The sequence below is a fragment of the Nicrophorus vespilloides genome, unplaced genomic scaffold (genome assembly GCF_001412225.1).
Source record: "Nicrophorus vespilloides isolate i.1.1-1 unplaced genomic scaffold, Nicve_v1.0, whole genome shotgun sequence".
Taxonomy (NCBI): domain Eukaryota; kingdom Metazoa; phylum Arthropoda; class Insecta; order Coleoptera; family Silphidae; genus Nicrophorus; species Nicrophorus vespilloides.
The window spans coordinates 13,372-33,653 of NW_017097900.1; the positions used below are offsets into that span (position 1 = coordinate 13,372).

At 37.9% G+C, this 20,282-nt stretch overlaps 4 protein-coding genes across 7 annotated transcripts in view; 2 read left to right on the forward strand and 2 right to left on the reverse strand.

Annotated features, from left to right (window-relative positions):
• Positions 1-3,297, forward strand: LOC108561345. Of its 2 annotated transcripts, XM_017919231.1 has the most exons (5): positions 1-69; positions 980-1,256; positions 1,604-1,736; positions 1,793-1,878; positions 1,948-3,297. In XM_017919231.1, exons 4-5 carry the CDS (start codon positions 1,861-1,863, stop codon positions 3,121-3,123), a joined length of 1,194 nt encoding a protein of 397 aa, XP_017774720.1. In that variant the 5' UTR covers positions 1-69; positions 980-1,256; positions 1,604-1,736; positions 1,793-1,860; the 3' UTR covers positions 3,124-3,297. The 2 variants fall into 2 exon arrangements, with proteins under 2 accessions (XP_017774720.1, XP_017774719.1); XM_017919230.1 differs by having other exon boundaries at positions 1,604-1,878.
• LOC108561344 (1-phosphatidylinositol 4,5-bisphosphate phosphodiesterase gamma-1-like) overlaps positions 1-8,998 on the reverse strand; it is an 11,242-nt gene extending 2,244 nt beyond the window's left edge. The window contains 9 exon segments of the mRNA XM_017919229.1: positions 1-122; positions 251-319; positions 4,578-4,755; positions 4,818-5,942; positions 6,001-6,161; positions 6,231-6,386; positions 6,838-7,139; positions 7,206-7,588; positions 8,730-8,998. The exon segment at positions 1-122 is cut by the window's left edge and continues 41 nt beyond it. Coding sequence (XP_017774718.1) covers positions 1-122; positions 251-319; positions 4,578-4,755; positions 4,818-5,942; positions 6,001-6,161; positions 6,231-6,386; positions 6,838-7,139; positions 7,206-7,572 — 2,480 coding nt within the window. The 5' untranslated portion in view covers positions 7,573-7,588; positions 8,730-8,998.
• Positions 8,999-9,210: 212 nt separating this feature from the next.
• LOC108561343 (eukaryotic translation initiation factor 2 subunit 2) lies at positions 9,211-10,880 on the forward strand. 2 transcript variants are annotated; one of them, XM_017919226.1, is made up of 5 exons: positions 9,211-9,392; positions 9,509-9,887; positions 9,969-9,989; positions 10,081-10,559; positions 10,625-10,880. In XM_017919226.1, exons 1-5 carry the CDS (start codon positions 9,375-9,377, stop codon positions 10,667-10,669), a joined length of 942 nt encoding a protein of 313 aa, XP_017774715.1. In that variant the 5' UTR covers positions 9,211-9,374; the 3' UTR covers positions 10,670-10,880. The 2 variants fall into 2 exon arrangements, with proteins under 2 accessions (XP_017774715.1, XP_017774717.1); XM_017919228.1 differs by lacking the exon at positions 9,969-9,989 and having other exon boundaries at positions 9,212-9,392.
• LOC108561342 (uncharacterized aarF domain-containing protein kinase 5) lies at positions 10,850-19,502 on the reverse strand. Of its 2 annotated transcripts, XM_017919225.1 has the most exons (8): positions 19,310-19,502; positions 15,113-15,860; positions 13,037-13,201; positions 11,976-12,793; positions 11,707-11,874; positions 11,355-11,532; positions 11,117-11,281; positions 10,850-11,059 (listed from the first exon to the last, which is right to left on the reverse strand). In XM_017919225.1, the coding sequence occupies exons 3-8, from the start codon at positions 13,186-13,188 to the stop codon at positions 10,957-10,959; spliced, it is 1,584 nt and encodes a 527-aa protein (XP_017774714.1). In that variant the 5' UTR covers positions 13,189-13,201; positions 15,113-15,860; positions 19,310-19,502; the 3' UTR covers positions 10,850-10,956. The 2 variants fall into 2 exon arrangements, with proteins under 2 accessions (XP_017774714.1, XP_017774713.1); XM_017919224.1 differs by lacking the exon at positions 19,310-19,502 and having other exon boundaries at positions 15,795-16,351.
• Positions 19,503-20,282: the final 780 nt, after the last annotated feature.

Below are 20,282 nucleotides of genomic sequence, written 5' to 3' on the forward strand. Positions count from 1 at the left end.
TCTCCGCGCCACCAGCCCTCGCTCTGCTCGGGCTTAACGACATTAGTGATGATGGCATTCGTGCAGAAGGTAAGCTCATCCTCTTGTCGGGCGTCGTAATTGTACAGAGCTTTAACTGTAATCTAAAGCGTGAGATCCATTAATAAAGTACATTCCTTCAAATAATTTCAAATACAAAAAAAAAAGTAACGTAAGGGAGACTCGCTTTTAACTGCCTCTTCGGTAATCTATTTGGGCCACCACAAATTACCTTGGGATTCGAGAATGCGCTTGGATCCATGTAGGAAGGCGTACTGTTATACGGATTGGTGTAGTCATGCTGTAACAAAAAAAAAAAGAGAATATAATCACTTTACATATATTATAACATCAACTCATATAAGAATACATTAGCTTTTCAAATATTAATTTCACAAGTTTTGTGACTTTTGTAGCTATTACTATTTTTTCCGTAATTCGCTCTGAAAGTGCCTTCGCATTTTATTGTTTAACTCGATGATCTCGCATGCTAATTACAAGCAAATATACTTAAATTAAAGTTAAATATACAAGCTTTAATATGTGTGTAATATGAGATTTGCAGTTATTACCATTTTTTCTGTAATTCTGTAATATGAAAAACATTTTTTTAAAGCTTAGAAAAGCTTTGTCTTCAATTTTTGTTTCATTTACTCAATGACCACGCACGTTAATTACATTAATGTGATTACTTACATTAAAATGTAATATATAAGATCGTTTTTGTGTAATTCGTTCTCAAAGTTATAAAAAAAAATATATGTTTTTAAGGCGTGCTACTAAAAAATGGACTTCTGATGCATAAAATTAAGAATATGCAAATTATAACTAAAACTATGGGGAAGGAATAAAATAACTGATCGCGAATGCTCCGTTCAAATTCAACTTGGCGATAGCGAAAAATGAATATGTAAATTTCGCCTACAGAACGAATATGTTTATGAATGTTTTTTTTTTTTAGTATTCACGCACGAGCAAGTGTTTGATTTGCTGTTAAAGACAACAAAAGGAAGCGGAATGTGTCTTGGATATGTGATTAACAATTTAAATGGGAAAAAACCCATTCGGTAAGGCAACGACACGCCGAGCGCACGGACATCATCAGTAGGCTTGACCTCTCCGAAAGCCAACACGATTCAATTATACATTATACAAGAAAAGAAGACTAAGAAGAAAAAAAACAACAAGACGCAAACGCATCTACCTGAAATGCTTAAGAACAAGTTGATCGATTAAAAGTGAGTGTGCAGTGTACATTGATAAACAGTGAAAATCATTTATTTTGTAAACAATAGCAGGTTTAAATTTAAACGTAAATGAAATAAAATGTAGATCGATTTTCAACAAATTACTTTGCTGGGAACAGGTTTTTTTTTGGGAATTATCGAATAATCGGTAAATATGATGGGTATTAGCTTACGACATAATCCCGCTTTATTTATGTGAAGAAGTATATATATATATATATTTTTCCGTCGGGGTTTTTGACCCACAACACGTCCACGCCGCTTCACCTCCGCATCAATTATTTCTTTAATTGTTACGGTATTAGTTTGGAAGATCAAAATTGCTTTCTCGGTCGCAGGTAGAGACTCTCTTGTTCGCCCTTCGTGATACAGGTGGGCGGAGGAGGAGCCGTGATTTCCGTGTGGTGGGGGATAAGAGGACAAGGGAGGAATAACGAAGAAGAGGAAGGCACAGCCAACAACAAAAAAAAGGTATAAAGGGAGTCACAGCGAGTGATTTTGGAATCTATTGTGCGTTCGCTATTCAGGAAACAGGTTCCGCACCACGGACAAGTGCCTTTTTGTATTTGTATTCCGAACACACATACACATAAACATGAAGACCCTTGCGCTGGTAAGTCGAAAAGTCTGCTCCTCCTGAGCGAGTATCGAATTGCTAACGAATTACTTTCATTCAATGCAGATCTTCACGCTTATTTTGGCGGCCCAATGCCAAGATGCGACGACTACTACCACCTTGCCGGAGACGACGATGGAAGTAACGACAGCACTCCAACCCATTGCCGAGGTGAAGAACAAAACGCTCTCGGAATTGGTGAAGGAGCAGACGGAGACAATCAAGAAAATCCTATTGGAAAATAAGCAGTACCCGGAGATGAAAGAGAAAGCGCCCAGCAAGGTGCTCACGAAGCAGGAGAAGGAAAAGCAATCCATCGAGGAGTTGCGTTTGAAATGCATGAACTTCTTCAAGCTGGGCTTCGGAGGAAGCACGACGACGACAACGCCGAAACCGATCCAAACCATAATTCCGTTCGGGCCTGTAATGAAGCCCGAATTTCTGAGACCGAAACCCGTGGAGAACGGGAATTTCTTCTACATCGCGCATCAACCAGCGGATGTCTTCGGCTACAGAACCAACAATAAATTGGGCGAAAGATTGGAACCATCTGCGAGCGAAATCAACGAAGAGTTCACCGAGAAACCGTTCACCACCATCTCCCCAGTCATGGATGAAACAGCTACGAACGTCGAGAAATTCGAAGCCGTCACCGGAGCCACCCCCAATCAAAAGTACAAGTACGTCAAACTGGAGCCTCTGGTCTTGCAGAAAACTATGTTAACCAATGGTAAGACCTACTTTTACTGGTACAAACCATTGCCCAGCACTCAGAGTTTCGTCCAGATCCCCGACATTCCCGAAAACGAGAACGTCGAAACCGTCGCCCAACCCCAGAGTCAATCCAACCAGGTTCCTCTTCCAGCCCAATACCAATACTACCTAGACCCGAAGACCGGATCGATCATCCGCAACTCGAAGCCACCCCAGCCGACAACCACAGAAACCCCGAAAGAATCCTACAATCCAGCACCAAAATTCTACATTAACCCGCAAACCGGAATGATCTACCAGCACGCCAACCCGCAAATCGTCCAGCAACAACAAATCGAAACGCAAACCGAGAAAGTCCCCGATTACACAATAACCTACCAACAAACCGAAGCGGAAACCCCGAAACCACAAGTCCGTTACATGATTCCCATGCTCCTTGCCACCAAGGAAGATCTGGCTAAACTTCAAAACAATCCCAAGAACCAATTCATGTTTTTCCCGAGCTACCCCAAAGCTGCGGACGCTTGAAACTCGTAGTTAATTAAAAACCGTAGTCAATCAGAAGACTGACTTAAATTTTAAGTAGTTATTTGTACATTCTTATTAACTATAGCTCCGATCACAAAACTTGAACGAATCGGAGATGCTTTCGCAAATAGCTTTAAGACGAACGAGTCTCTTGACGACTTTAATTTATTGCATACCGCATTTGTATATTCTAATTATTATTACTACTTAAGACTGATGTTTTTCTTCACGATTACTTGTATTCAATTTAAGTTAAATAGCATAAATATATATTATAATAATATAAGTACAGTTGTAAATTAGCCTTAAGAGAAAATTTTGTAATTTTAATGACGAGTAGAAAAATTCTATATGTGGGTCGGATTGGTGCAATGATGATTTTAAATCTTTTTGTCTACCTTTGTATAAACAAAAAATAAATGATTTATAATATGTATAAATAAAATAAATATAACATTTTTTTAAAAAAATAAACCGTACTATTTTTCACTATTTAACCTATTACCACAAGTATTACAAAATAGAAAACTTTATTTGTTCAAACTAAATTAAACAAATACTAAAACTCTATTAAATTCGTTTTCACATGAGTACAATAAATTATAAGCAAAGTACGACACTTTTATGACCGTAATTAGTTAAAACGCCAATAAACTATATTATTATACGACCCCCAATTCGATAAATAAAAATAATTTAAAAGTTTGTTGTTTCTTTTATCTTTCGTCTCTGTATCTGTTTTATTTTGTAATTTAAATTAGGAATTTTTAATTGCCCACGGATCCCACGGAACTGGTCGACGGTTTAGATCTGTATCTCGTATTTATACATTCGTAATAGAATACGTGGATAAGGGATAATAGTCAAGGCCGTCCGGTTCATCGACCTAATGTGGGGGATTAAACTACGGTTCTAATTCTTCCGCTCCAAGAAACAATCCGGCGTGATTGGAAGAAGAATTTAGAAAAAAATATAACGACGACGGAATAAAAACGGGTTTCGGGTGTCCGTCGAGGGAATGTGTATGTAATCATCTTCGAAGACATTTACCGTTATTCTCTTTGGAAGGACTATCCCAGAAAATTGTTTCTAAAATTATTGCCCCATCCCACATAATCATGGTCATTTATAAATACAACATCGGAATGGTTATTTCTTTGAAACAACACCGACAATTTGTATATTCAGTTAATTTAATTGATGTTGCAATGAAATTAATTTTCAGCATGACGATTTTTGTATTTTTTGAAAGTGTATTATGGTACGAATAAGGTATTTTTCAATAAAATATCCGATTTATTGGAAAACCAAACAAGTGCAACTGTGTACATTACAAGTAAAATTACTGTAAGATTTTTTATAAATTCCTGTCTTTCATGCACACGGTTGTGATGTGTAATGTTGATATTAATTTCTTGAAACGTATAACTGTAAATTGTAAAGAAATAACTTACCGCTCCCATCCTTCTGAGGAAATCCTCGTTCAGCGGATAGCACAATTTGACTTTCCTGTAAAGCGGATGAAGCTTGTAGTAGTTGATCAACTCGACAAGACTTTCGAATTCCACGTTGCCGATGGTGTACAATCTGCCTTCCCTCTTGATTCTGCAATGCTTGATCTTCTTATCGGCCCTAAAGCAAATTTTGATGTTATAAGTATGCATTATGAATGGTGATGATGTTTTCGAACATACTTGAAACTAATGGTGTAAGAGTTGGGATCATTTTCGCTCTGGCGAACAAGAAAAGATCCCTCAGTTCTGACGCGCTTCAGCATCTCCTCCGCCTGAATTCGCGAGGTCTGCTGATGGTACCACTCTTTACCTTCGTGCTTGTTCGGCTGCGGCACCGGATCTTTTAAAATTATTGAAAACTCAGGTGTGACCAGTGGATGTGTGCGGTAATGCGTGATCAGACTATATAAACTATCGAAATACTTGGTATCAGTCAAATAATACTTGGTTTGTTGCTTGTCTTGGCGAGATCGGATTCTGCAATGATTCACAGAGCCGTTCCTCCAGAAGGAGAGACTGTATTCGCCAACAAACGTGACGCTCGCGCGCACCAAGAAGGTCCCATCTCCATCGCCCAGATTCGAGTAAGTCTTCAGCAGTTGCTCAGCCTCCTCTCTGCCTTTGGGCAGACGACCGTGGAACCACTTCTCGCTGAAATGCAGCTCTTCGTTGGGCACGTCCGTCTTGTGGTGATGAAACACCGGCGCCTCGTCCTCATCCTCTGACCTATCGCTCTCCTGATCCTGCTTGTACTTGTCGATGTAGAACAGCTTGCTCTGGGTGAGCACGAAAAAGTGCGGATTCCAATCCCTATCCACCGGATCCTCCAAGTACATGATACCGTTCTTCAGGGAATTCCTCAGATCCATATCGTTCGCCTCATTCCTGACTAGAAACGTTTCCTCCTGGCCCTCCGGCAACTTCTTGTGCTTAAGAATGATCTTTCCGCGAAGCTGATTTGGTGACGGCAGTTGCTTCTCGTTCCTTTCCACCGAATGCGTCAAAAGCATATCCCCGAATACATCCTGCATGGCCGTGGCCATGTTCCGCTGTTGCGGTAGAGAGCAGTTGTCTTCGATCGACAGAATCACAGGATATTCGGAAGTCGCAAAAGCGTGCTCTTTGATCGTCTTTATCACATCCATAAACTTGATCCTCGTCGTCAGAGTGTGACCGTGGTAAATGAAGGGCATACCATCAGGTCCATCCCAGCAATCCAATTCGATGCATCTGCATCCCATCCTCAAACATCTCACGTACGCCTCCACCGAAGATTCGCTAGAGAACTGATCACCAGTCAAATACCTAAAAACAACTCCCCATCAAATCTTATTCTACAACAATAACAAATAATCAATATTACGTGTTATGAGAGGAAGCGATCCAGTAATGAGAGAGAGGCCGCGACATATCGTGATAAACGATATCTTTGGTCGGATCCCAAAGATCGTTCTGCTTTGAGAAAAGATAATCAATAAACTCCGAGATCAAGAAGAAAGGTTCCTGCACGTCACGCTGTGGATCCTAAAAACAATACATATTTAGTATATATAATAATACTATGTTTATATGCTCAAAACAAAACAAACTTACTTTCAAGAAATCGCAAATAAATTTTGAGACTCTTCTTTCGTCGTTGCCCAAAGCATCCTTTTGTTCGGATACCAAAAAACTTTGAAATTCCTGAAGTGTTAACTGCGTGCGATTCTCACAGTAATCATCGTACTTATCAAAGATATCTTGTATATTCTGCAAACAATAAGAAATATAAAATTAGCACATTGATATTATTATTATAAAATTAGTATTTTAACATCTTATAATATAAATGGATCGAATCTCAGATTTACGTAATCTCCAATTGAAGTCAAATTCAGTTTTTAAGAACTATTAGAGTATACAATAACTGGAAAATCAATAATGAGATTTCATAAATAAGCGTTGACACCATTGTTGTTAAATGTGAAGGCTCTGAAATGTCGCGACCCAGTTTCGGCTCCAGCGAGACGTTACGCTTCAGCACTTATATTCAAATTTAATGTCGAAAGATGATATATAAAGGAGAAATAATAATAGAATGCTTATACAATCCATTCGAACACCACGGTAAACTATTTTCTATTTCAAAGAAAAAAATTCGAAATAGAAAATATTAGAAAAAATGCTTGAAAATGTATAATAACGAGAAGAGAAATATTACGTTTTCGTTGAAGATCAACTTGTGGTAGAGAGCGGAGAAATCATCGTAACCGATTTCGCTCCTCTTTCTCGCATCCACATCGTTGAAAATCTCTCTCAGTTTGTTGGTGGGTATCTTGCAGTTCAAACGGGGCAAGAAAGATTTGATCTCCTTGAGAGTCACAGCCTCTCGAGGATTCTCCATGGTGTAGAACTCACGTCTCAGCCAGCCCTGCACCTTCAACGGATACGGAGCAGTCACGGTGTCTTTCACCAGATACCGAAGACCCTTCAACCATAGCTCGCATTCCTTCTCGGAAAGAGCTAAAAAAAATATATATACATTTAAAACAATCTAAAACTGCAATGGTGCAAATAGGAAATCGTTACCTGCGATGCTAAGAACTCGCAATTTAAATTCGGAACCGTAGAATATAACAAAGCATCGTTTGGAGTCCACCTTCTTGCTCTCCTCCGACCACTTCTCGAAATCCTTCGAATTCTTTCCGGCTCGGATCTCCTTGATTTCCCTAATGTCGACGGCTCCTTCGTACGTCGGCTTCGGTCCGGACGTCGTTCTCGTCCAAACGATTTGCCTGGTTTCCCTCCGAATGCTCAGGCTCTTGTTCTCGACCTTCTTCTGCCAGGAATACTTACTGACCAGAGTCCCTCGCTCCAGCTGGCTGATGATCTGCTCCATCTCGGGGATGTAACCCGCCCCCGACGATGAGAAAGCCCCGTTGAATAGGCCGAACATATTTTTCGTCTTCACCCTGAAACCAACAAAAAAAAAACAATCAAAATAATGTATAATGATATCGAGAGGAAACACCCCCAAATTTTTCATGTACTTTTCCTTAAGGGATAGAAACATAAGGGATGTTAGTACACTGCACATTTTCAGGCGACTTCTTCATGCAGGGACATTAGTAAAACTGGGAATTTGAAAAGAGCCAAGGACGAACCGGACGCAAACGGAATTAGTACGTATTACTAATTGCCGAAGTGATTGTATTTGTGGAAACGTTTCCCACATTACGACTCCATATCAATACCATCTTTACGTAAATCTTACGCATTTACTTAAACCAGTTACAGTTTAGTTCCGTGAACGACAAACATCGAAGCTATTTTAAATTTTATCAGTGGAATTGGAGTTGATTCACCTAAATTTCGAAACAGTGAGTTCCAATAATATTATTTAATTTAGTTTTAGGTGAATTTCTTCTCTTTAAATAAATTGGATATATTTTGCGAATAAAACGAACCAATATATCTTCGTTATGCTGTATGTGTGTGCGAAAAGGTAATCTGTTTCGACGGAAATCGGCGCGTTTAGAAACGCTCTAAATGTTGATTTAATATCCGCAAAGCATGCGAGATAATTAAAAATAATGTATATGTACACTAGGCATGCAAACATTAATATCTTGTTGTACAATGCTTTTTTTTTATATATATATATTAATCTTGTTTCCTGATAGCAACAGGGAAATGTCATTTATCATAGTCTGCAACAAAATGAAGTGGTTTATCTCCAATAAATGGAGGTGTAGGTAAATAAACAAATACATAAAAGATAATTAATCTAAATTTATGGCTCTAAGTAATGAGATTAGCTCAGGCTGTTTATACATACACACATCCATACAAATTTCAATGTATGGCAAAGGGATAGGAGATGAAAGGGGAGAGAGTGATGGCACAGAGACAGATAAAATAACACAGCTGTCAGCCCCACCGAAGGAACGACAAAAGTTTAATGTGTTCAAAACAAAGCTGGCACAAATCAAATAACTGTTTATCTAAGCCAAAAAATAATTTTCTATTTATAAATATATATATGTTCCATTCATCAAATTAAATCAATATATTAAACATGTAGATTACGTACATAGAAAGAAGAGCAATTACCTTAACAGCCGAAAGAACTCAGACTCAGTTAATGAGGCAAGCAAATAAATAAAGTAAAAAAGTAAAACATCAAGTAAAAAGGATCAATCTAGAGGGGACATCCCTGTGGCTAGTTGCGTTTTCCTCTGGGATTCGCCATTCTGAGGGTTTATGGAAGTTGTTCTTCAGTCTATCAAAGCAATCTACAAAAATCCTCTGTCTCTTCCTGTATGCCTGCCTCCTGCATCAAACCAACAACACACCACCACTGACAGATGACATTGACAAGCCAACTGAGAGATGTCAAAACAAAAAGATCAGGTCTACCAAATGTCTTCAGCTATACCAAACATTATTTATATTGCTTTGTTTGTAAATATGCGTTTGAAGTCTTATTTATAATTGGTTTAATTCTTAAAGATTCGGTGGTTCTTGGAATTGTCAATTGTCGTTTGTAAAAGAAGCTGATAGTTCTTTGGTTTGTTGGTGACTTCAGTGATGGTAGCACTGTATCGATCCTTATTGAATCACATGTGGCATAGCGAAAGGCTGATGCAATAATTTCACCGAACAAATTGGCCAAATACTTTGGTCTGCAGCCGGTTACTAGATACAGTCTAGTTGTTGTTAAATAGGTGTCTTCGCGCGGATCAAATTAACATCAAAATGACTGAGGAGGATTCGGTAAGTACTTCGCATTATACGTACATAGCATCTGTCATTATTGGCTTGGAGGTTATGCCTGTGCGCTGTACGAGTTTTTGTTGCTACCATAATGTTCCTCTTTGACCTATGCACAGATATTCGATCCAACTTTGAAGAAAAAGAAGAAGAAGAAGAAGACCTTCGACATCGACGCCGCCTTGGCCGAAGGCGATACCGTTGAATCTGCGCCCTCAGCTGCAGATGAACTCTTCAAAGATGATGTGGATGACTTGGATCTAGATTTGAAGAAGAAAAAGAAGAAGAAGAAAACCTTCAACTTGGATGACCTGGACAACGCTCTGCCAGACAAAGAGGAAGGTGAAGGCGAAGGTGGAAATCAGGATGATGTGGCCATGGACGATAACTTTGACCTGGAATTGGACTTCAGCAAAGCCAAGAAGAAGAAAAAGAAGAAGAAGGACTTGGATGAACTGATGGCTGAAGCTGATGATAAGCAGGAAGACAAAGAAAATGGTAATTACAGATATTCGCTCTATATGTGTTAGTCTCTAAGAATATGTGGTGTAAATTGAATTGTATTTGCATGCTGCTTAGTTGAAAGACTACCAGATGAAGGTATGAGTTTGTTATGTACAGGATGCGTGTCGTCTGCCCGCTGAGATTTGCGAGTGTTTAATTGTTTGTTTGTTCTTGTTGATGAATATAGTCGACGAGAGTTCTGTTCAATGGATGTCGAGTGACAGAGATTACACATACGAGGAGCTGCTGAATCGCGTATTCGAGATAATGAGAGACAAGAATCCTGATATGGTGGCGGGAAAGAAACAGAAGTTTGTGATGAAGCCACCGCAGGTAGTCAGGATAGGAACGAAGAAGACGTCCTTTGCCAATTTCACCGAAATCTGCAAGACGCTGCACAGGCAGCCGAAGCATTTGCTCGATTTCCTGCTCGCCGAGTTGGGTACGAGCGGTTCCGTGGACGGCAATAGTCAGCTCATCATCAAGGGCCGTTTCCAGCAGAAGCAAATAGAAAATGTATTAAGGAGATATATTAAGGAATACGTTACGTGCCACACCTGCCGCTCCCCCGATACCATCCTGCAGAAGGACACTAGGTTATTCTTCCTGCAGTGCGAAACCTGCGGGTCCAGGTGTTCGGTCGCCAGCATCAAATCAGGTTTCCAGGTAAGATTTTTCGTTGTTTTTTTCGTTTTCATTTCACTCACCAATCGAATCTCTTTATTTTTCAGGCCGTCACATCGAAGCGTGCCGCGATCCGTGCGAAAACTGCTTAATTTATGGTCAATTGCAATACTTTCATGATGGACTTTTTATAGGTAATTGGATTGTGTTCTCGTCAAACACACTCGTGCATACATACATACACACACACACACTGTTTTCTCACACAGTCACACTCATATTTTCTCTTTGTGCTTGTGGATTATTTTTTAATTTAACAAATTTGTACTGTATTGCCAGACCAATAAATTAATTAACATTTTATTTGAACAAGTCAAACCTTTATTTACAATGCAAATTGTACATATATATAACTTTATTAATAACAATAAAATAAAACTTAAACAATCTTGGAGATGATCGAACTCGCGTCAGGCGACCTCCCCAACATATACAATATATTTAAAAATGTCCTCATAAACCATACCATCAATCTTCCATTCCTTAAAAAAAAAAGCAATTGATAAGAAGATGCAGATGAATTTGGTATAATTACTTACAGTAATTGTATTTCAAAGTAAACTCTACTCGGGATCACAGTTAATCTTTTGATGAAATTATTTTCAGTGCTGAAAGCGGTTTTGGTTGCTTCCCTGGCCAAAACCGTGTACCTATCTATAGGGTCACCGTGGTCGTGGGCTATCGAACGAATCGTGTTTAAGTTTCTGCAGAAATAATTAATATGCACAAATTAATATTTTTAATTCGTTAAAACAAATAATTCGAGAGAGTGCTCACCTCACCACGAAGAGCAAGCTTGTAGGCATGCTCTTGAGCGTGTCCATGATGAGATCGAACCTCTGCTGCGCGAATTGCGCCATGTATTTGAGCTCCTCATCGCTCAACTTGCTGATGAGCCTGAAATTCTTGGATTTTAAAGGCCTTTGTGTGAGGACCTCGGCCAACATTCCATAATCTTAAAAGAGCAGAGAGCTTTAATTATTCCGCTTTGTTGCGACGTCGTTCAACACTGAATCATGCGCTAAAAATGCGTCTTTATGTCTTGCAGCAGTACACGCATCCATTTACGTACGAATTTACTTTAGCTATTGGAAACTATTAGATTATTTTTAGAATTGCTGTTGTTTACCTTTGACACCTAAATCGAGGGAGTATTTGGCCATGGCCTTGTGGTCCTTAAGGACGATGGCTTTCCAGAAGTGACTCAGAGCGACCCGATTTTCGTTCGACATCCGCTGGTACAGGCCGTGATCCAACAAAACCAGTTGCGTTCTCTTCTCGTGCTTCCGAACTAAAACTGGTTTCAGGCGATTGTGTTTTTATTTTTATTTTTTTTGCAAATTATTCGTAATTCGTTAAGTGCCTAAAAAACTTATAGAAGAAACTTGCGGGATTTACCATTTCCGGGGTGCGGATCGGCGTGCACGAAACCAGTTTGGAAGATCTGCTCGCCGAAAGTCTTGAACAGTTTGTTGTTGATGTCGGTCAGAGAGAAACCGTTCTTCTGGAGGGCCTCCTTGTTGTTGATCTTGATGGCATCAACGTACTCGGTGACCAGAACCCTCTGACTGCTCAGATCCCAGAACACTTTAGGCACGTGCACGAAACTAAGATGCTTCAGGTCTTTGGCGCACTGCTCCGAATTCTTTCCTTCGTTGAGGAAGTCAAGCTCCTGTCGGAGACTGCCCACCACGTCCGCCACTATCCAACCGAAATCAAAGTTGGGATGCATCAGGCCGACCACCTTCAGCAGGAAATTGATTGTCGCCACGTCTGTAACGAATCTCTTCTGCAGATCTATGTACTGCACTTTAACCGCCACCTCCTGATCATCTTTGGTCGTCGCCCTATACACTTGCGCCAAACTGGCTGCAGCTATTGGTTCTGTATCGAAACTTTTATAAATTTCATCCGGCGTTTTACCGAAATCCTCGACGAAAAGCGTCTTGATTTCGTCGTCCGCCCTCACCAAACATTTGTCTTGCAGTTGCGTCAAAGTCTTGATAAACTCTTTAGGCAGAATGTGACTTAAACTAACTAATCCCTGGCCTATTTTTATATAAGTTCCTCCATTTACCAAACAACCCTCCAATATTCGGTTGGCCGCTCTCTGATGAGTAGCGCTCATCATGTACTCGTAATTCCCTTGACCCTCAGTTAAACCCAACATCGATATGTAGTAATCGAGCGATATCATCATTCCGATTTTTATTGATCTGAAACATAAATAAATCAAATTCTAAATTAAAGTAAATTTTATAAAGAAAACAAAATGTTTTTGAAGATCTAAATAGAATAGCAAAAATATTTATATTTTTTGGCAACAAGCGAAACAATAAATAGCCTCTTACCAAAGTATACCAATTATGCTCTTATTTTGCTAAGAATCTTGTTTAATGAAATATAAACTAGTTATGGAAATAATTAAATTTAGCTGTAAACGCAATTAATATACGTACCGTAGAAACCTAATGCCAGCGCCGATGGTGGATGAAAGATCCGTGGGATCTTTAACTGCCAGATAGACGCCGGTCGAGGAGGAGACAGTCAGACCGACGATGGTCGCTTTCCTCCTCAGAGGACTGAGTTTTCTCAACCTGGAGAAGAACATCGAAGCGGTTTATCTGCAAATGATAATACATCATTTTATTTTCCACCGAATGCTTTCTAATTTATTCCGCGCATTGCGATTTTCCACCAAAGACCAATTACCGCAGGTGCACATTGAAACAAATTCGTTTCGGAATGGTAAATGCAAAAAAAATAAAATAAATAAGGAGCGATGGATTGTTTGAGTGAAAGAGAGAATGAGTATAATGATGTTAAATAAATAGAAATCTCGGGGATTTCTTCTGAAACTTGTAGCGACACCGGAGTTGCATCAGGCAAACAAGTTTAACCTGTGTGCAGTGTCTATAGAGAACAATAGAAATGGATGTAAATGCGACGGCGGTCAGAGAGATGAGTGTTCTTGGTGCCATTTTCGTCTTCTTTGTGGTTACACATAGAGATAATCCAATCCATTGTCTCTCTTCTTCTACTCGTACCACCACCGACCAACGAATTCGTGTCGACGTATTATGGAAACAGCCTAAGCTTTGTTTACTTTGTAATTATACTAATTAGCATGCTGCATTACTCATGGTGCATTAAGAAGAAAGAAAAAACTGTAAACTGGTATTCGCGTTTTAATGATTGATTAGTCATTAAAACTCTGCTTCCAAAAAGCATTATGCAAAATGAATTATTTATTACTTTAACCTGCAGTCTTCTGCAATTTGCATGTTCGAGTTAGTAGACATAAACAATAGACCAACATTGTCATAGAGTGGAAGATTTTACCAATTGAATTGTTATTATGAAATGTGAAATGATAATAATTTTTCTGTTATTGTAACGCGTGGAACACTATTTGTAGCCATTGAATTAAACTGAAATGTTGAAGCTTTTACTATTGATTATCGTGTTGTAACATTAATTAATGTTTATCGTGATGTAACTGAAAATTATATAATTGTTATACATTTGAAATCAGCAGAAATAAAAATGCATTTGCCTGAAATAAATAAACTATTAAAAGTTATGGAATATGCGAATGAATATGATTGGTTTAGAAAGTAAAAGCAATTGAGGTTTTGCATGAAAACAAATAATTATCTATTGGAAACCGTTTTTTATATAATAATATTGTATATTGCTGTGTGTTTATTTAATTTGTGAACGTTGTTCGTTTTATTTGAAACTGGATGGAACATGTTTGTGTGTTAAGATTGAGGAAATTTTTAAAAGTAGATAGGACAAGTTTATCCTTTTTTTTACCTGAGTTGTAGTAGCATGTGTTTTGCGTGCAAGTGCGTTCTTGGTGAGGATGGGAACACAATAAGAATGTTTTTTTTTTGTGTTGAGGGATTGAAGGCGATGGGCAATGCGGAGAGCAACGAAGATTGCGTTTTTGGGGGACCAAAAGGTAAGAAAAAAGGGGCTTCTATATGTGAAGGGATGTGAAGAAGTGCGTATGTCGTGTGGGTGCGTATGTGGGAAAGAGAGGTACAAAAGGTGATGTGTGTGGTAGAAAAGCAAGAAGAAGTTTGTTCGGGTTTGGGTTCGGGTTTGTTGAGTGAGCGTGCGTGGGCCGGGGGCAGGTCGGGGGTTGGGCCAGGGTCCTTGGCAAGGGTCGGAGGAGGAAGGATAACCGAACGGCTGTCAGTGTTCAGCTGACTGAATGCTGCACTCGATACGTTTGTGTGATTCCCGTGATTTTTCGACCAGCTCTCTTCGCCTAACAACAACAACACCTCCACCACCACCACAACATTAAAACAAACAGCAACAACCAAAGGTGAGTGAGCGACGTCTTCTTCGTATTTTGAAATAATAAAAGAGGATTTCGAACAATGAACCAGAGAATCCCGAAGAGATCAGCTGATCCGTTTATTTACTAATACCTCGTTTAAATCTATCCAAAAAAATAAAAAAAAAACAAGAAAAATCAAACTCGCAAGAAAACTCTTTGCAATAGAATATGAAAAACGCACCTCCGAAGGTCCTGCGGTCCTTTTCCTCGCGATGTCCATGCAATGAATCGAGAGAGTGAGAGAGAGAGAGCAAAAAAATACAAAACAAACATAAAAAGCAAAGATTTCAAAGTTCTTTGTTCTCTCCGTGGTTCAAGCACAAACAAGTGCGCTCACTGGATCGATGATGCAAGCAGCGCGCAAGACAAAGACCGCACCGTTGTTTAGACGCAGTAGCGGTCGAGATGCAGGTCGACCTCCACCTGCAAATCTGCCGCTTCTCCATATTTTTCAACGTCGGAAAATTCGACCGAATCCAAGATGGCTTCCGCTTTTCCGGCTCGCGACAACAAAATTTTTCCTCTACTCTTTAGTTCGTGCATGCGAAATCTCTCTCTACCAGTGACTTCATATCACCATCATCGACGCAAATACCGCACTCCGCGGACGTCGATCGATTCTAAATTTACACCCTTCCGTTCAGTGCGCGCAAACATCAACATAATCATCATCGTAATCTGTTGCCCTCCCCCAAAAACAAAGAGATCCGTTAAGTAACGCATTCCGAAGCGCGTCTGCCAAAAATCTATTTTTTCCATCGCAAAACACGCACAGAGTATTCAGGCCAAATTCCCACAAACATTTCCATCTCTTAATTTTCACCTGCCCCAAAAAAAAAATAATTATCCAAATAAGCACTAACCGGTAAATCAAAATCCACAAAGCGACAACTCAGTAAGTATCCTCCAAAGAATCCAATCCAATCCACCTAAAACAAAACATACTTTAATAAAATCATCACGATCTATTACTTCGTTACCAACAAGTCACTACTATCAATTAGTTATTTTTTTTAATATTTATTTTCGTGAAACTCTAGACGGACCGTCATTAATTACGCGCGCGCGCTTTCATAATATTTCAATCAGACTGCAGCCAAAAGAGGAGAAACGAATGTCTAAGGTCACTGATGAAATTACAAAGTCGCACATAAATACCAACATTTATCTCGTTCCGATAAAACGCAGTAGACATCGTTACCAATCAATTTCCTATCAATTTCGTAAACAAACGATGAATTCAAATCATACATTTTTTTTAAAGTAATTGCAGCCACATACTTTTCGTTTAATTTAATCATTAGCCTGGTTTACATGCCCGCACAGATAACACAATAATTAGAACAGTAAAGGAAACTGAAAATCTTGTTGGATCAATTCATGAAGAAGAAAACAACAACAACAAACAAAAGAACAAATAAACAAATTATTTTCTTGTTGTTGTTGCTAAGCGTTTCCACTTCCTTCCCACCGACTTTCTGGAAAACAAAAGAAGAATGAAACAAACAAATTTCTTGTTGCTAAGCAGAAAATTACAATTTTATGGAATTTTAATTACTAAGGTAATTAGTTATTATCTTTTTCAGAAAAAATAATCTAGTACCTATTATATATTATAAAATAAAACGTGTTGATTATTCTTAAATTTTGTTATAAATTTTACTATTATTATTGTATTTAGCATTAATGTTTGTATTTTATTTGTATGGTAATATATTGGATACAAATACAGAAAGTTTTATTATAAATTACAAATATAATTTTGACATATCTCTTCAATCAAACGAACGAAAAAATGACAAAAAAACCAACAATTTACCCTGAAACTTTTCGAACAAAATACATTCTCCCCTCGGGCATTAGCATCGGTCATGCAATCAACTCGTTCCCATTAATTAGCTTTCATCAAGATACTGTGCGTATATTTCCGAATATTAATAAAGTTTTTTCTCCCTCTCTCTCTCTTTATTATCAACTTCAACGATTTCTCTCTTTAAGCATTATTATCGAACCCTTTTTACAATTCTTTGTTTTCAAATCCACGCCATACTTGATTACATGATTTATTATCTAGCCTTTGGATTGGTTATTGAGGATGAAGCAATTGATCGCACAAAACATATACTTCTGCTCCATTTTTGTCCCCCCAACGGAGTAATTACGAACAACAACAACAAAAAAACATAAAACCAAAACAAAGTCGTAACGAACCGGGTTTTTGTATTTATAGAAATTGGTCATAGCAACACAATATATATATTGTACACAATGCGAGCTGTGCCATGGAAAACGTTTTCAACTGTTCCATCCGATGGGTACTATTTTGTGTGCATCGATTATTGTTTTGTTGCAATTAAAAACAATAGCGATGCGCAGCGCGCGGAGCCCCGGATTTTGCGACCATTTATTCCCATTCTCCTCCGGCCTGGCAATAGTAATCAATATCGACGTCCTGTTGCGTTAATAATTGATAATATGAGAGAAAAAAAAATAGAAGAGAGAAAACCAAGCAGCGCGTGCAACATGCATAAAGTTCAATTGGAAAAATATTAATAAAAATAATATTCCACTGCAGTTGATAATCTCTTTCTCTCAAAAAATAACAACAACAATTGTTATACACCTTTTTTGTGCAACGCTCTGTTTTATTTGTGTTACATGTGCAGTTTGTAAATGGAAATGAAATTAATGCACATTAAGCCGACCAGGAAAAGCAGCTTTTATTTACACTCGACGAATGCACGCAGATTAAGATTTAGCTGTTACAGTGTATAAGTTTTAACAATGCATTTCAGTTTTAACTGGAAACAATTATCAAACGCGAGATAAGAGACGTAATTTTTGTAAATTTATGAAAACACACAAATATTTCTATATAATTTTTCCTTTCGTAAACAATGGCTTACAAATCTGTAAGTGAGTAAGTATTTTTTCGTGAAAGAAAAGTAAATATTAGTTGTAACATAAAAGTGTTTCAGTATTAAGAAAATTTGGCTCAGAACGAAGAAATACGTAGTTGTGTTTAACTAAAAATTTGAGAAAGTTTGTTCTCTGATAAAATTACAATTCTAAGTCGAATGTTTTACCTAGAAGTGCTTTCGTAATTAAATACAAAGATGAAATGTATATGAATCCAAACAATAATTAATGCAATTATACAACAACAAAAATCTAAACTGAGAAATAGAATAAATAGAAATTTTAGTGAGCGCATCAAAACATAGTTAAATGAAAAACAGAGAACAGACGAAGGGCGAATGACCCCAACAGGACTTAAGCCGCTTGCATACAAATGACCAAATTATAAATTATAAACACAGGATATTTCGTTTTAGAATTATATAATTTGATTTATAAATAACTTACTTTAAAAGTGTTGAGTTAAATTATGTATTCGAAAATTATGATTGAAAATTATAATTAATTTGATGGAAAATACTTCAAGTTGTTTTTTGTTATTAAATGATAATTAGCGTTGGGGGAAAATTGTAACATCCAGTTTTTCCAGTTATAATCACCGTGAATTGAGTGCAAAAATAAATTTAAAAAAAAATACAGCATGAGGTCATAAGCGAAAACAATTACTCTATGTTTGTGTTTTCAAGCATAATACCGCGTGTTTTTTTATGTGTGTGTGTGTGTTGTGTGATGATGTATATTTAAAAAAAAAATGTAAATATTCAACTGAGATCGACGTAACTCACAAATTAAAAATACTATATATGGAGTGGGAATAATGAAGTAAATGTGATAAATTTCAAATTAATTTTCAAAGCGGAGCAGCTTTTCCGGCACGTGCACTTGGAAATGCACACATGTATGTGTGTGAACCGTTATAGCATGATCCGCGACTTTCTACGTGGTCGAGATTAGAGGATAGCGCCGGTAATTATAATTATATATATGCAGTCCGGTTCCGTTTCCGTTTCGGATTTTCGCTTTCATTGTGTGCGCCCCTCCACCAACTCTTCAATAACATCATCATCATCATCATGATCATAGTCCTCCCCCAACGCAGACACACATTCGGCGGGGTCCTTGAATCCTCGACAATTGGTCTGAAACGAAAATGCATGCATTCACATTAATGAATGCTCGCACATAATAACGATTCACAAACACGACACGCGAATGGAGCACTCCGGAGGAGACGGAAATTGGGGCCTTCAATTAGCATTCCTCCTCCTCCTCACCATCCTCGTCCATTGAATTGCTATTTGTCGACGCGCGAGATTCGCAACAATTTTCGCGTTTATCGGCTCGGAAATGACGATTTGTCGACGACTCCGACAAACCGGAAACTTTTCTCTCTCTCTTTACCTATCTCACCCATTTCCATCTCTTCCTGTCGCCCCGCTTTAGATGTAATCAAACTTACGCTCGAGTCCTTCCAACTCTCACTGCGAAACACCTCAAAGGCGCGTCGAACACTACACTGCCTCGCATTTTATTTCATTTAACGCCAACTTTAATTGATAATTGCAATCACACGATTCGCACAAAGCTAAACGACAATTCCGAACTTTGCTCATTACTTTTTTTTTTAAGTTTTCCCTCATCAAAGTTCGCGAAGCCTCTCATAATAGTAAATTATCGCAACTTCAGTACGTAACATATATAAACTTAGTAGGTTTCCCTGTTTAGTTTAAATTTCAGTTAATGTTCGTTTAGGAAAATTTTTAATATTTCATTAATTCTCTAAAATTTTCTTAATGAAAATTCTCATTTGATTTTCGTGTATTTCAATGTAAATTCTGTAAATGTTTCATACTGAAAATTGAAACGTGAACAATATGCAAATTGAAACTGAATGCAAGCAGCGCGAGTCATGTAATTGCCGCTACACGCAAATGCTCTAAGGGGGGAAGAAAGACTTTAAATGAATTTAATTCGAATTTTCAACGTAAATGTAAACAAATTTGTTAAAATTTGCTCTTTACTTTTTTTTTAAGTTTTCCCTCATCAAAGTTTGCAAAGCCTCTCATAATAGTAAATTATCGCAACTTCAGTACGTAACATATATAAACTTAGTAGGTTTCCCTGTTTAGTTTAAATTTCAGTTAATGTTCGTTTAGGAAAATTTTTAATATTTCATTAATTCTCTAAAATTTTCTTAATGAAAATTCTTATTTGATTTTCGTGTATTTCAATGTAAATTATGTAAATGTTTCATACTGAAAATTGAAACGTGAACAATATGCAAATCGAAACTGAATGCAAGCAGCAAATGCTGTAAGGGGGGAAGAAAGACTTTAAATGAATTTAATTCGAATTTTCAACGTAAACAAATTACTTAAAATTTGCTCTTTACTTTTTTTTTAAGTTTTCCCTCATCAAAGTTCGCGAAGCCT